General features: G+C 27.9%; 1 protein-coding gene across 1 annotated transcript; it reads right to left on the bottom strand.

Annotated features, from left to right (window-relative positions):
* Positions 1–9,914: 9,914 nt before the first annotated feature.
* Positions 9,915–10,818, bottom strand: LOC100781722 (transcriptional regulator SUPERMAN). The gene has a single exon (XM_003539573.5). It carries the CDS (start codon positions 10,816–10,818, stop codon positions 10,000–10,002), a length of 819 nt encoding a protein of 272 aa, XP_003539621.1. The 3' UTR covers positions 9,915–9,999.
* Positions 10,819–17,624: the final 6,806 nt, after the last annotated feature.

Below are 17,624 nucleotides of genomic sequence, written 5' to 3'. Positions count from 1 at the left end.
ATCGCGAATACGAGAGGAACACCATCATCAAGCAGCAGCAAGTGGTGGAGACACGTAATTCGTCGGAATCTGTTGCCGTTCACAAAACTCTCAAATAAAAAAGGTTAGGGTTTTTTATAATTATTATTGTTGTTGCTATCCGCAATGTTTGGAGCGACATCTATTTTGCACCAGATCAAGTGTATTATGCGGTTGTAGTTTTTTCTCCTTAGCTTTGAATTTTGGTTATTATATACTATTACCGTTGTTGGGATTTTGAATGTGAGGTTTTGTTCGGTTTAGGCAATGGATATTTGTTATTGCTTGCTGGGAAAAATGGAAATGAATTGTAGTGGAAAATGTAGTAAGTTTTAATGAAATTTTGAATTGGTGGATAGATTGTGCTTTGTTTATTATTGACTGAGTTATTTAGAATGTGAACATAGTGCTGGACTTTATTACAAATTTAGATTTAGCAGACTGGTTCCTCAAAGGTGTGTCGATGCAGAGTGGTATTTGACAGAATTTTTCATTTATGTGTCCATATAGTAATAACTAGAGGTAGTTATGCACAGAGGATTTCTGATCGTATCTGAGTGTCTGAATATCAACATGCCATTGGACTTTGTAACAAACTCAAATTGAGTCTGTTATGGTTCTTTGAAATCAAAACATTAACAAAGATACATAAAATATTCTAGGGTTTTTTCTTGGTTCGGAATTTGACTTGGCAGCTGTAGGCTGGACAAAGGATTACTTTGAAATTTCAAAAGAAAGGGATGTGGGAGTCATTTTTAGGAAATTTTGCCAAGGCAAAAATATGGAAATCTGGACCAACAATCTGATGCTACTGTTATACGTCGTGGTTATTGTACCCAAAGCAAAGACGACATAATTAACAAAAATAATTGCTTCGACCAAAAAGGAGAACCAAAACAATTGCACGTTTCTTTGTAAATTAGCAGAAAGCTTAAATGTGAATGACATTGACAATAAAAAATAATAGATGTAGGCAAAATTGGAAATTGAACTAAACTTACAGATTTTCTAAAATAAGAAAAATAAATGTATTTATTTTAAAATAGAACTAAAATTGTGAATTTGATAAAATAAGGAAACCAAATTTATCTTCAAGATTTTCATAAATTTAAGACTCATGGGCTGAGCTTAACCCACAAGACTATAGGTTTCTTCTGCCTAACCCATATGGATCAAGGTTATATGGCGTCAGGTAGGTCAATTTGACAACTCTGATTATTTGAACATTAAATAATCAATCCTATATATGGCCTGAGGTAAGCCATTTAATATTGCATGTAATTATTTTTATCTATTTTTTTATTTTTAATATAAATATATTTTAAAAATATTCTCTCAAAAATAAAAGAATTGCAAAAGTTGTCTCACTTTAGTTGTAAAAATAAAATAAAACAATGAAGGTCAATATTAGCTAACTACCAAAATATAGGCAATCCAACATTATCTCAATGACATAGAATTGTTGACCATTTTCATGATGAGTACTTAGCATCTGCATCTGCAGGCTGTTGCTTTCAACAATCATCTTGGAAACGCCAACCCCCATTGCGATGATGATGCATAAATAGACACAAAAATAGTTGACATCAACTGATGCTCTTTCACAAGAAATCAGCAAACGTGGTGTTGCAGTGAAACACTCAGATTCACCAACAAAACAGGCAAAAAAAAAAGAAGAGATATTCAATTCTTTTAAGTTTCAAAAGCAATTATTTGTATAGTAATATATAATAAAAATTATTTTAATGTGCGTTAAAAGATCAATACCAAATATAAATATATCATTAAATATTAATTTTCATGCTAATTATAATTTATTGAATATTGGTTAATATATTGAATATTTGATTGTTTTAATTATACATATTTGACTATGTTAACGGTATTAACTAATTGATTTATTAAGTATATTTAGTTTCAAAATTTATTTAATAAAAGATATACTATATTTTTTTTGTAGGTTAGTTAAATTCTATTGTAATTAAATGAATTCATTAAATTTTTATTATCCCAAATCAAGCATACAAATAAAAAATAAAAAAAAATTAATTTCTTTTAAAAGAAAGTTGAAAAAAAAACATGCAATATATCACTAAAGTAAAGGAGATTTTGCTTGGGACAAGACTTTCAATAATAATAATTTTTTAAAGCATTTGCGTATATAAAAATATATTTAAATATTTATTAACATACATTTATTAAAATTTGAACTAAATAATTAATAATATGTTAAAATTCAAATAATATAAAAAAAACTATTCTTATAAATTATAAAATGCGAATTTAAAATTCAAGGCACGAAAATTAAACTAGTATACCTATATTTGTCACCCGTGAGATTGGAAGATCACAGCTAATGGCACGGGATCAGGAACCTTTTTTTCTTTTCTTTCATTCAGCTAATAGCATTATCTCACTCATAAGCTGATAATAAAAAATAAAAAAATCTCACTCATGGTTGATATAAAAGGAAAAAGAAGAAGGAAAAAAACTCATGTTGAACATAGTAATAAAATGAGCACTCCACTCCACGGTGATGCTGATTCACCCAAAATCAATCTCACAAGTGAAAGAGAACGGAAAAGAAACTTTTGTGGTTAAACTTTTGGCTGTAGAAATATGTAGTAGAGATATTGAAAGAGAAAAATCAGTTTCGAATTATAACCATTTAATTTTTGAGTTCTAATTAGGAGTGGCCCCTTGCACTTTTAAAAAAAAACGGACAAGAAAGAAAGTGACATAAAAAAAAAAGCTTGAAAAACTGTAACTAAAATGTGATGTTAACGGGACTGATAATTTTTATAATACTATTGATTACTTTTCAAACATAACTAGTGTCAGTGATTTGATAATTAAAACATACACAAAGATACAAATATAGCAAGTATTTGTATGTGTATTCGTAATTTAATTGAAACTTAAAATATATTAATCCGAAAAATTATAAAATTATAAGAAAAATAACCATAGTTAGTTTTTTGGTAGATATATAAATAGTCATTAATATTTTAAATAAATAAATAATATAATTTTTTTAACTTAGATTTTGGAGGAAAGGATTTTTTTTTACAAAAAAAAGGAATTACATTGAGAGTATAAATAAGTAAATAACTGAGATCTGAGATATAAAATTAAAAAATAGGAGCCCTTAAATCAAATATTTGAAGGGAAAGAAAATAAATAAATTTCATTTTTTTAAATATAGTTGATAATTTGAGAAATTCTAAAAAATATTAAATAATAATGAAGCAATGTGTTGTAAGAAAAAATATAATTTTATTCGAGATCCCTTTATGTTCAAATTTAAATTTATAACGTAAAAATAATATGTAAATTAATTCATGCTCTCCAACTACTTGATTTACTAAAAAAATGAGAGACTGAATAAAACAAAAACATTTGTTCCACGTCAAATTTTAAAAATAGTCATAAAATAAAAAAGAAACAAAACATTAAGCACAAAGTAAAAAGTTTAAATATTTTTTTACTTGGTATGCAGGAGAATAGTTTTTTTTTAATCTCACATACAATACCTCAAATGAAATTAAAATATCTTTTAATTTGTTAAATCTTATCAATACAAGTAAAGTTAGAAGCTCAATTGAACTATACTCAATTTTTATATTTTTTGAAGGCTGAACTATACTAAAAATTAACAATCCCTTTCTCTGCCTCTAAAATCATGTGCTATATATCAAATCAAATCAAATAAAAAAAAGTTTATTATGACTCAACCTGTACTATTTATACTCTCCCTCTTGAGGCAAGCATGGATAATTTTTTAAAATAAACAATTATTAAAAAATGAATCAAAACTAAAAATCAATTAATTTATCCACATTAATTTTTGAAAAAATTGAAAAAGTTTCTGTAAAAGTTGAAATGCATAAATTAATTTTAACTTAAAGAATAAATTAAATTTATTTTATCTTCTTGTTTTTTTTTCAATAAATACTTTTAAGAAGTTATAAAATATGTATTTATTAGATACATTTTCTCTCTTTTCTTTGAGGAATATGCTTGGAATAAGATGCATGCACCTAATTGAATGATGAAGAATTATTTGAACTTTCTATCCGGAAATGCAAGGCTATTTACGCAGTTGCTTAGGTCCCAAATTATTTAAAGCTTAAAATTTTGTATACTTTTTTTTAAAAATATATATATTAATTATTAATTTGAACTATTATATGATATATTATATATGAGAAAAAAAGTTATATTCTAATAATGTAAAATTTATATACAATCATTCAATCACAATTTATCATATATGATAAGTTTATTAACATTTAAAATGTATATGATAAGTTTATTAACATTTAAAATGATTATCTTATAGTAATTCAATAGGTGATATATGATTGAATGACATTAGTTTACACTCTTAGTGTATATGCATGAAACTTATTAGGTGTTACTACTTAGTAAGTTTGTAATTTTAAAATTCACATTTCACACACATACACATGTCCTCATATATAGGGGGTGTATATCTGGAGGATATTTTCTTAATGAGAATGACTAATTTCAATTGTAATCAATTGATTAGTTAAAAGTGGTTAATGTATTCAAGTTAAGATTGTTAAGATATTATCTAAATTTAATTTTTGATAGAAATAATTTTTTTATTAGATTTTATTTATTTTTTGTCTGAATTCCATATTATGTAGGGTTCCTTTTGTCCTCATGATCACTAGAGAATTAAGACACCAAAAAAACGATTAAAATACTTACATTAAAATTTTGTCAATATTAAATTTCTAAAAAATTCACTAAATAAAAAAAAATAGATTGTCATTATTCTATCACTATCACTACTAATATTTTTATGATAGTCATCATTAATAAATTAGTTCTTCTTACATGAGGTAGGTTTGAGTATTGTAAAGAATAATAAAAAAAAAAAAAACTCATGATCATATAAATGATTTTATTTAATTTGATTTGATTCGAATTAGTTGAAACACAATGTGGGTTTTAAATATTGATCAAATATATATATAATTTTTTAAGTGTTTCTTATGTCATTTTTAATTAAAATTAGAACATTACTACGATATTAAAAAATGTACATTATATGAAAATGTGAAGCTTTATTAGATAAATTATTGAGGTGAAACTTCAGTTTTAATTAGAGAACATCACATAAATATCGAGAGAGAGAAATGCACCAAAGTATGATCATTTAAATATAAAGAATCTAAAACAAACAAAAAGTTACCACCTTTAACATGTTTTTTTGACAGAACAACCCTTTAACATAATATGCTATAATTCGTATATTATTTTTTTAAGTAATATAAAATATAATTTAATGTGTATAATCCAGATGTACTGTAAAATAAAATAAAAAAACAAGAAGCTTTTATAATTAAATTTAATAATTCATTGTCATATTGTTTCATAAGTTTGATAAATTGATTCACTATCCAAAAAAAAGCTTGATAAATTCATTAAATAATGTAACAAAACATCAAGGCAATATATTTACTATCCATTTTCAAATCAAGGCAAACTTCTCTACATCTATAAAATAATTAAATTGTAAAATTTACTATGTTAGCTTTACTTTTTTTTGCGTGAAAAGAAAAAAGTTCAAGGAAATAGATTTACCATCCTTTTTCAAAATCAAGGCAAACTTGGCTCATGCTTTAACAAGATATTGTAGTAGTAATATTTAAATTTAAATTATTAAAATCGAAAGCTAAACTTTTAAAATTGAATTAATCTATGAGATCTATAAGCATTACATTAGTCTCAATGGAAATAGGCTTAGATCTCTCATATAATATTTCATATTTAAATTTTGTAGATAAAAAATAAAAAATAACTATTAAAAATATCTAATCAGATTTTCAAATAAAGATTAATAATTAATAAAATTCATAAATAATTCACACATGTAACATAGTTAGAAAAAATGTATGGGATCTTTAACAGCTCAACCAAACTCCAATCAGTACTTTACCTACAACTTAGTGGACTTTTGTTAAAAAGAACCTGGACCCGGTATGTAAGGAGCATCATATATATATATATATATATATATATTATTTTTTTTTGCAGGTAACGGATATGACAGAAGATTGGGCCCTCCCATCTCCTATAATCTATCTATATCTCTATATCAAACAAAAATTTATACTAACAGAATTTTGGTTTAGTTAAATTAGATTGAAATTTCTTAAATAAGATGAGATTTGAGTTCTGTAATTAAAAAATGTAATTAAGAGAAAAGTTTGTATCAAGATAATCAATTATGTTCTTTACTGAAAATCAGTTCTCAACAAAGTTAATAAATATTACACATTTTAATATAGTAAAGAAACAAATAATTAGGGCTTAAATAATAAAAGGAAAGGGACAAAATAGGCAAAATAAAAATGATAAAAAAAAAAATAAAGTGACATGAGATGAGTCATATGGAGATGATAGAACGTAAGCAATCAATTCGTGTGTGAATTAACATGGTTTGCCATTTCAATTTTTTTTCCTATAAATATGTGTCCGAGTGGGTTCTTGAGAGGGGTGTTTTTTTTCCAAATCTTAAGGCTTATATGTTCCCGACAATGTCTGGGTGTCAAATGGGTATGATGGCATTTCTTTAAATGGAATGTTATGTACGTCTATCTTGATCAGTTCAAAGTATTACAGAGAACTATGAGACCCCCCCACACACACCATTTTCCAGATTGATCAGGACTCAAATCAAGGACACTAACATCTTTAAACCCTTAACCTGATTAGTCCACACAACTCCCTTTGCTGTCACTAGCTAAAAATTGAATCACATCAAGATTCAATAGAAACATGTCATTTTGTCATCACTTATGTAATCCTGTTTTGATGATGAGTGGGGCACTTATGTATCCTGGCTAATAATGATTTGTCGGTCTCACTAGTCACTACTATCTATGTTAAAGATTAAAGACATCTTCTTTCCCTTGAAACATGATCCACTTACTACCATCATTGCCACTAATTTTATTAAAAAATAAGAGAGCTTAAACCTCACGTAAAAAAATAATATCTTTTTTTTTAATTATTATAATTAGCATTATTATCTTCTTGATGGGACTCCAAAATATTTCACAAACTTCAATTCTTCAAAGTGTTTTTTTTTTCCAAAAGTATATTTTATAAAAATCAAATTTAAATCATTCTTTATAAATTCAATATGTGTTATCAACCCAATTACATCCATTGATAAAAATGATAGCATTTATTATTATTATTTTATTGACCAAAAAGAGTAAAACATTTTTTTAAAATAACATTTTATTACTACCTTTACTCCAACACTGTTAACATAGGCGTTGGGAGGGGAAACCGGCAGGGGTCATCTGCCCTCCCCAGCCCCAAGTTTTTAAAATGTGTTTATATTGTAAGAAAATATTATGACCCCCTTAAAATTTATTAAAAAAATTAAAAAATGATACATAAATTTATTATGTTAGTTGGCATTAAGAAGAAAAAAAGGAAAAAAAAATATAAGTATGATAAATAACTTGATGTTAAGAAAAAAAAAAGAGTTTAAGGAGAAATTATGAGTTTTAGTAACTATTTATGATATTGAGATATTTATTAGTGAGATGTTTGAGTGTCTCATTAATAAACTTCATAATAAGCTAATGATATAAAAGAAAATATAGAATTAACATATTTTTACTGTAAATTTTTTAAAAAAAAGCACATTTAAAAATGAATCTATTTTTCTTCTTATTTAAACAAGAGAAATGTATCATCATTTCTTATATACAAAATAAAAAATAATATTATCCATAAAAATATTAGATATATAATATTAAATTTTTTTGTATATTTTATACGTGTAAAAATTTGAAATTTATTTATTAAATTATATTAAAGTCGAATTTCTGGCTCCGCCCCTAATGGTTAATGTTTATGATTAATACATATACATTACAGAGTATTTAATAATTGCAAGATATTAATACATTTAGTGTAAAATACATTTATTTAATATAAAATGTAAATATAATTTATTGTCTGAAGTGTTTTTTTTGTTAATATGTATTTGCAAGGAGTCTCTCCAATCATTCATGAGGTTAATATCTTTAGAAAAATTTAAAGACACTCAAAGGTGAGTGTTACCTCTTTTGAGTTAAGTTTTCTCCGCATATAAACAACTTTTATATAAGCATTTTTTTATAAGTGTTTTTTTAATAAGTAAATGAGATTTATTTCTTAAAATAAGTAAAAAAATTATTTTTTTAAATGGAAGCAGTTTAAACAAAAACATTAAAAAAAATATTTATTCCAACAAATAAGTTTAAATAAATTAAAAGAGGTAGGATTCGAACTCCTAACCGTTTGCAGATTGAAGTGCTTTTTAAATAGGTTGTAGTGCATTATTAATTTCCGTGAAGATTAAATTTAGTTATTTTAAATAAGAGTATATCTGGAAGAAATAATTATTAACGAGACCTAAAATTAATAAAAACATCAATAGTTATAAATTAACTTTAAAAAAAAACATCTATTTTGATTTCACTATATCATACATGTGACATTATTTTAAAAATAAAATAAAAGGAGAGCAAAGTAGTGTGTCGAATTGTCCTCATCAATATTGGGAGAATATCCAATGAGAAGTGAAGATTGGAAGCTCACATGGCCACGTTTGTGTTGCTATAGAAAGAGTACTGGATGCCATCAAATTGGGGTACCAAAACCATGCAACATTTTTTTAATGAAATGACATCTCTGTTTGGCTCTCTGTGAGATATTGTTCTGAAGGTAGATATTACTGGTCATAACTTGCAGCTTTTTGTTTCCTTCTGCCTTTTCATTACACATAACATTTTTCTTTCTTTTCCATATTGCTTTTATTCTTCCTTTTCTAAAAGTTGTTTGTTCTCTCTAGCTGGGCTTCATGCTTCTTAGTTAGAATGGCTTACAAAAACAAACCAAATAAATATATTAAATAAAGCAACTATCTTCTGAAGAGTAATTATGCATATGTGCCACCGTGCAAAGTCTCGTTGGGGAGCTTAAATCAGCAATAACAAAACATATGGTAACATTGGAAAGTTTGGTGATTGTTCTAAATTTCCAACATCGTTTTCCAAGTGCTGAATACGGCGAAGAGGTTAGTCAAACAAATGAAAAAACTATGTTGTATGCAAACTCATTCATTGTCATGCGACTTGGAACAACTTAACTTTAAAAATGTAGTGGCCCCAATAGGACATATTGTTTGTACAGTGACATAATGAGGCTTGTGTTGGAAATTGAATCAATAATGTTACGCTCCAATGTCAGAATAAATATTTTTACATAAATACTTTACTACAAAGTGCCTCATGATGCGTAATTGTAAGGCTGAATTTCAATTTCCTCTTCAATGTCATATATCTTCATTGAAAAATTGCTCAAAACTTCCATTATGTAATTATATTTGTTAATAAAATGGAAATGGCTAACTAATTAATGTTTGAGAAATATTTTGCTCTCATGGCATTCTAAGTTTCCAACTAGATTCAATTAACTATAGATCAAAATCCAACAGCGGGTGAGATCAGTAGTGATCAATGCTTAAAGCGCATGTAATGTAACTATAGTATCATTAACATATGAGACATATACATTAATTCACGCACGTCTAAAACATTCTCATTTCTGCTTAACAATTGACAATAGCTAGCTATAAAACAAGAACTAGCATTAAATTTCAGATATTAGGAAATGATAAGTGAAAGCTTTTCACCTGTAACTAATAAGTAATGGAAGTGAAAGCCTTCATAAACATAGAATATTCTAGCTAGCTAAGATGTTGAAGATGGTTAGTATAGATACATTTCCATTTGATATGACCCTACCTACTTCAAATTAATAACTTAACCATCCAATCTTCTCACTGCCTATTAAACCTTAACTTGAAAATTAACATAGAGAAATATGATAATAATAACTGCTACACATGCTGGTTTCTTCATACCTCACTAACCGTGTGACCTAAGAGTAAGTAGTACCCAAACGAAGCTCCAGATCCAAATCATAACCTCTAGGCAAACCTATCTCCAAGTCCATCCTGAGAATCTCACCCTTCTTCAACATTTTGCACCCATCTTCCCTTGCAAAAGCATGATCATGATATTCTCCAACCCCAGCTGAAAAAGATTCTGGAATCTTTGACTTGGAGTAGTGCTCTGGGGTGGTCATTATGCTCAAAGGGTTCAACACAATGCCATCCACAACAACCCATCTCTTCAACTCAGAAGAAGGTGAAGGAGGAGTGGGAGAAACAAACAAGGGCAATGTGCAAGTGACAACAGGCTTAAGAGTAGTAGTAGTTGCTGAAGATGAAGATGGTGGTGGTGGTAACAAGGATAAAGATGATGATGAGGCTGAGTTGTTGTTAGGGTTAAGATTAAGGTTGAGCCTTATAGGGCCAGCAGCTTGACCTTGAACTTCATGAGTTGGGGGTGATGACTGCCTCAACCTTGCTCTATCCCTCCTATGAACATTCATGTGTCCACCAAGTGCCTGAGCAGACTTAAACTCCTTTCTGCAGAAGCTGCAAGTGTATGATCTTGGTGGCCATGGGAAGCCATTCACATAGTCCTGATCTGCAATATTATTATTGCTGTGAATGTTGTGATGATGAGATTTGTTGATGTTGCTGATGCTGCTGCACTCCCAAAACTCTTTAGCCATTTGGTTGTTGTTAAAGCAGTTGGCAACAACATGGGAGAAGTCTTTTGTTGTTGTTGGGTTCTTGTTGACACAACTGTGGTCATGAGTGTAGTCTTTCATCAAACCGTTCCTCTTCATTGGCCTAGCAAGCTATAGCTACCTCCTTTTGTTTGATTCCTCAGCCAGATGTTGCAATGTTGTTATATCTCAAAAAGAAACTAAACTAAACTGTCTTACTCAAATCATATCAACAAAATCTTAAAAAAGATAGATGAGAAAAGGGCTTAAAAGGGTTGTGAATGTAAGTGTCTCTCAAAAGTTGTGTTGTGAACTTGTGAGTGAATGACCATTTAGAGAGAGAGAGAGAGGAGAATGGTGAATGAGTGATGATGAAGATGAGGGTTGGGGTGGGGTGGAGACATTTAGAAAGAGGTTATAGAAAGGAAAGAAAGAGGTTATAGAAAGAGATGGAGTGTGGTGTAGTGCATAGAAATTAGAAAGAGGTTATAGAAAGAAAGAAAAAAAGGGCATCAATTTTCTAAACCGAAGAGAGGGAATCCCATTGGAGGGTACCCCTGAAAAGTCCTGTGTGTTTGGTCACTGCTTGCTAAATTTGGAACCTCGGCCTGCCAGGGTTGGACACCTTTATGCCATATTTCTGTCACTGGTCAAGTTAACATGACATATTCATATTTTGTTCTCGGTAAAGATCCAACCTTATTAACTCCCAGATCTCTCTCTCTCCCTGCACAGATACAAGAAGCAAAGGTGTGGGGAGTTTTTTTCTTCTTTCTTTTTTCCTATATCATAGGCATACTTTACCACCGAACATTTTTTTTAATAGTTAATATAATTACATATTTAGAATTTAAACTTAAGGTTATTGGTTACGTTAGAATTATTTTATATTAATTGTATATACTTAAAATTTAAATTCAAAACTACTTATTTAACTAAAACAATTTAATGTTAGTTGATGTACTCATTCAATATGGTAAAGTGTGAGAAAAAGATCAATATGGTAAAGTGTGAGAAATTCTTTACCAAGCAAATAAGAATTATATAAGAAAAAAGAACGAAAAACGGTAGGAGTCAATGAGCGTTGGGTCATAAATAGGCTCGAGGACTTCCTAGTCAATCAAGCTTAAATAAGGATGATCTCATGTCAAAATTTAAATGATGACCATACATTTCTTGCTGTATAGTTGTATTTATTAGATAAAATATAACTATAGGATTTAAACTTGAGATGCTTTGTATATATGACAGGATCTTTACTTTTCAATTAAAATTATGAAATCTTAATTAGGTTATAGCAACCACGGGGTCCAGGGTAGGGGTGTTTTGAGATTTGGGATATGGCTTAAAGATTATAGTTCTAATTTTGGTATAATCTTTTCAGCAATCAGTTATATACAAAACTCACTTAAAATGGCTTGTTTATGAAATCATCACGCTAATAATTGAGTTTAGTCAAGATTCTGACCATCAAAACTTAACATATCTAATATATTACACTACGTAGATTTTCATATTTTCAGTTGTCAAGGAAAATTCTTTATCAATTCAAACTCAAATTTGTTTTAAATAATTTACATGTATATCAGCACAGCAGAATAACTTGCTTCACTTAAATTTAATTTCTTCTAATGTAAGAATGACATGTGACAATCATGTATCATGCTTTATTGACATACAGGTGACCTAAATTTAAATTGGGTGTCAAAACCTCTAATGCATACTCCTTGACACCTTTAAATAACTAGCAAAGCTTCAACACTATGATTAAATTATATCATCGACAGACTTTACTAATTTGGGCCGATGCCTCTAATTTCTTCATTGCTGATGTGCTCCAAACATTGATATTTTTGCAGAGTTTTTCCTATTAGGTGATGTTTGGGGTAACATGTTCGAAAAGGACTGAAAGAGTGTGGTATTCTTTAATTCGTTATGCCTTATTATAGTTGACATTGTGTAATTGTAACAATTTTCAGGCTTAACTTGAATATTGAATGTGTTTCTAGATACCCTTGAGTTTTTCTGAATGTCGAGTGCAAAAGATCAAACCATGGAACTTGTCAATACCAGAAACAAAATTGATGCCTTACCCCTAATGTTAGTAGAGTTTTGCAGAGACGGTTGAATTATTGTTGAAACTATTTTACTCTCCCTGTCAGAAACATATTTTAACAGGAGTTTACATTGGTGAAACCAAAAATAAAAAGTGAAATAAGTAAAATATCTTTATTGGCTACTTAATAAATGCAAAGAATGCAATTCAAAATTGTTGTGCTTCAATATTAATTAGCGTTGGTTCTAAAATATAATTAGTTACCTACACAGATTTTACTTTTATATACTTTAAGGTGGATTAGTTAATGTGGATCATTTAAAAACTTATAGGGGAGGGCAGGGTTGTCCTACGGGCCAAAGCCCATATCGATAGCTCTATTTATAAGAATTTTATAATAAAATAAAATATAAGATTGATACTATCGTTGTTATTGTACTTTAAGTATCCATCGTCCTCACCAATGCACATACCAAAATCCAAATAAATGAATAAATTATTAAAACTAATTTTCTCTAGTTTTGAAGTTCACCAAACAGTTCTCATTCCATAATGGTGTGCTTTATATATTCCTCTCTTTTTTTCTCACGTTACCAAAAAAACATAGTATTTTTGTAATAAATTAACAACAATTGTCGGCCTTCTATTGATGGTCGACCTTTAATGTTATAATTTATGTACATTATTGATGCCCTTTATACTACACTGCGATGACTATTTACAGTTTGAGTAACAAAGTTGTTTAAACTTTGTGAAACCCCGCTTCATATTGAGTTCATGATAGCATCTAAACATAAACTATGAGTATTTTATCGATTAAATACTAGTTATCGAACATGTCATTAGCTTAAGTATAACTGAGTTTTATTTCTTTAAACAATGTCTTGAATTTAAATTTTGTAAATAAAAAAATGTCACTAAAAAAGAAAATTCTACAAAAAGTAACTAATAAGATTTTCTGATAAAAATTAATTGTTAGTAAAATTATACAGTAAATATTTCCCATCAATAATACAATACAGTGATTAGATTAAAAAAAAATAGTTATTTAGGCTACACATATCAAGATAAGTATAAATGTTATTTTGGCATTGTAAAAAATTTACATTAATAACTATATATGAAAATTAAACTTTGAAAATACTATATATAACTTCGTAACTGGCATTTATAATGGTAGAAATTAGAAAATCGTATATTTAACTAAATGGAGAGCTTTCTACATGGAACTTTTTGTTCCTAACTTGACACAATGTCTTCATATAAACAACTTCTGACTGAATGAAATAGAAATAAGACTAGTTCAGATACCATGCCACTTGGAATAGGATTGTGCACACCCACATTTTCTTCTGAGGAATAGTTTGAACAGTAAAGCCTAGATAACCAAAAGATCCTGCTATATCCAACCCAGATTTTCTAAAAGACTATAGCCCAATGAGATGCTTGAAAAAAATTCCATACAAGGGTCCCATTTTCTTAGGTTGTGCAGCCGAAATTGCAGGGCTTACCCCAAGGGCAAGGAGGTGCCGTCTCTGCCACTCAATATTCTTAATTAAATTTTTCTAGAGACCATAATAAAGCATAGTATAGTACATTTTTTATTGGGTCGTGAGCACTACCCTATATCACTAGCTATTAATAATAACAATAATAATAATGAATAGAACTTACCATATTTATGTTTGACAAAAAAGACGAACAATAAAGAGTCCAGGTTGAATGTGTGAATATAACAACTATGAGTTGCTACTTGCTAACACACAAAAGTTGATGTGTGCATGCCCTTATTGAAGTCTTATCATCAAACCTTGAAGAATGGTGCACTTCTCTGGGACTTTGACTTGGAATTTTTTGTCATAGTGTTGTGGGTTGAACTAAATCTGAAAGGACAAGGGAAATGAATGAGGTATGTAATGGTTGGTTCGGTTATAATTAAATTCTGCAGTGTGTAATTTCAAAAGCTCTTTTGTAAAATAGTAGTATGAGTCATGGAACCTTTTATTGCTTCATATGTAAACCACCTTATTTTAGCAACATCAATAAATAAATTCTTAAATATATTTTTTTAAATTAATAATTTTGATTTTTTTATTTTAAAATAAAAATATTTAATCATCATATATTTAAAAAATTATAATATTAATCTTCATATTTTAAAATTAGAGTGATTTAGTTCTCTAATTTTGTAATATATGTAATTTTGATCATTTTATCGAATTCAAAAAATATTAGTAAAAAATTAATCAGATATAATTTAAATTTAGTGACCTGATATAAAACTATTTGTTTAATATATGATATAGTTTGATGGAAGGACTTACAAAATTGGATGAATAAATGTCTTTATTTTTTAATAAAAGACTAAAATTTTGGATTAAAAAAATAAGAAAACTAAATATTTTAATTTTAAAATAAATAAAAAAATATTTTTAAAAAATAAAAGGACCAAAATTACATTTAAACTTAAATAAATAACCAATGACTTTAGTGACCTGCATAACAACATTATCATACAAGTCATGTTTTATTCTTAAGAAAAAGGATTGTGTAATATAATAGTATAAATTTTTTTCAGAATCATCAATTATAATTCATCATATATGATAAGTATTTTTACTTAACAATGATGAAGTATTTTTATTTTTTTATAAGAGAAAAAATCACCAATTAAAAAAATATTAAGAGTATATTTGAATTCTATTTTCAAAAACTGTTTTTGAATTTTTTAAAAATAAAGAAAATAAATACTTACAACAACTTCATGTCTTATCACATACATTATCACTCCGGATGACTCGTGCCCTTAATATATATATATATTCATCCCTACAAGATTTTGAATATGATTTTTGTTTTTGCAAAATGTAAAAGTGTAATGTTTTGATTTAGGATTCAATCTCTCCTGAATCTAGTTCCGAATTAAAATATCACATATTTATATTTTACGATGACAAAAAATATACTTAAAATTTTGTAGAGATATATTCCAAATATTTATAGAGACGAAAAATATATTTTATATATTAGTTATTTCTCTTTTATGGTTTTTAAAAGGCTTATTTTACAAACAAATTTCAAAACTTAATAAATTTAGATGGGAAATTGATTGCTAAGTAACATGAAATTATTTTAGAAACAAGTTTTAAAACAAAAAAAAGAAGCTAGAAATCAAACAAGCCCTTACATAAAGTACTTTAACCAATTATGCTTGAGGTGAGGATAATCACTAGTAAAACTGTGATTTGAGATATTCAAACTCAAACTTGATGCATAATCATGCATAAGTTGATTCGTGCCCTCTAGAGATATTTTCTTGGACAACATTAGAATTAGAAAATCGGTCGTCCTAGGGAATGAAACAAACTTTGGGTCATCTAGAAGGAGACTGAAATGGTACCCAAAGTCCCACTCCGAGCCCATCCTTTTTCATTTGGGTCAACATCACAAGAGGCCTAGCAAAGAGTAACTTCTGGCAAATCTGGGAATTAAGTTTGGTATGCTTTATTGTTAGTTTATAACCTCTCCAAAGGAAAACGACACATGCATGAGCTATTCACTCTGCTTTTGCACACAAAATGGGCACAATTCTAATCATTTCCCATAATCATGACTGCATTTGTTAATGTCCCACGCATTATGACTCATGAGACCAATGATAATTAAAGACACTAAATTCAATATGACTCAATCACCCTAAAAATAAATACAAAATATATATGCAAGACGCATATAAAGTTCTTTATTATTTGTTCCTCTCGTGATAAAATGCAGGATACAATGAGTTTAATAACGTTTTTTAGGAGCATATAAATTCTTTTGATGAAATTATAAGTTAATTTGACTAAAATATGTTTTTTAGGAGCATATAAAATTTTGAAGTCCTAGTGAGATTATGGGTCACAAGAAAGTATTAAAGTAAATATTTGAACAAATATTTTTTTTTCAATTATTTTTGTTTTTAGTAGAAATATCCATAGGTAGTCGCAAATATCCCCGTATATTGAACAAATCCACCGATACTTGTGTTAATGGGTACTGTGTGGGATACCAACCGAGCACGTGATAAGTACTTATTTGACAAGACGAATAAAGGGCGATTATTACTTATGTTCGTCTTGTCATTCTTATGCAGAATTTCATATTTTTTTTTTCTTTTGTAGAAATTTTTTAATAAAACACTTATAATGTAAAACTATTTGAATATATATATATATATATATATATATATATATATATAACATTAAAATTATAATTATTTTTCTCTTAACAATTATAATAAAACTAAAGGAGTAATTAGTTTCATTTTGAAATTTGAATTATAAAAAGTCAACGAAAATAATTTTGGGTATAATGCATTAATCAGGAGCAGACGTTTTTTCTAAAAATATAAAATTGCGATTGCTTTTCTTGTCTCTTTTAATTTTAAAGAGTATTTTTTTTAAATTTGCATATATGAAAAAAGTGAGAACTAAACAGAGATATACAGTGTTGATTATTTTATGTTTAAATAATGGAATTATGAGGAGAATTGAAGAAATTCTCTTAGGCGGACCAGAGAGAAAATAAATTATTAGAATAGTGAGTTGGCTTTTTATAATATTAAAACAAAGACAAGTAAAAATAGTATTTTCAATTATATTTCCTCCTTAAATTTAACTATGATCTGGCTTTACATTACATGTACCAAAAAATACAATTGCTTTTGTCATCAAAAAATAATTTGTTGATTCAAGTGTTGCACAAACACAATTTATTACGTATTTCTGAAAACTTTAATACATTTCAGTAATCTAATTATATAATTGTATAGGTATCGTCATCGACCTGATTAAAAATTTAGCAGGCAAATTGCGGGAATTATCTATTC

This window comes from Glycine max, chromosome 12 (genome assembly GCF_000004515.6).
Source record: "Glycine max cultivar Williams 82 chromosome 12, Glycine_max_v4.0, whole genome shotgun sequence".
In the NCBI taxonomy this organism is placed as follows: Eukaryota; Viridiplantae; Streptophyta; class Magnoliopsida; order Fabales; family Fabaceae; genus Glycine; species Glycine max.
This window is presented reverse-complemented; position numbering and strand designations above follow the sequence as displayed.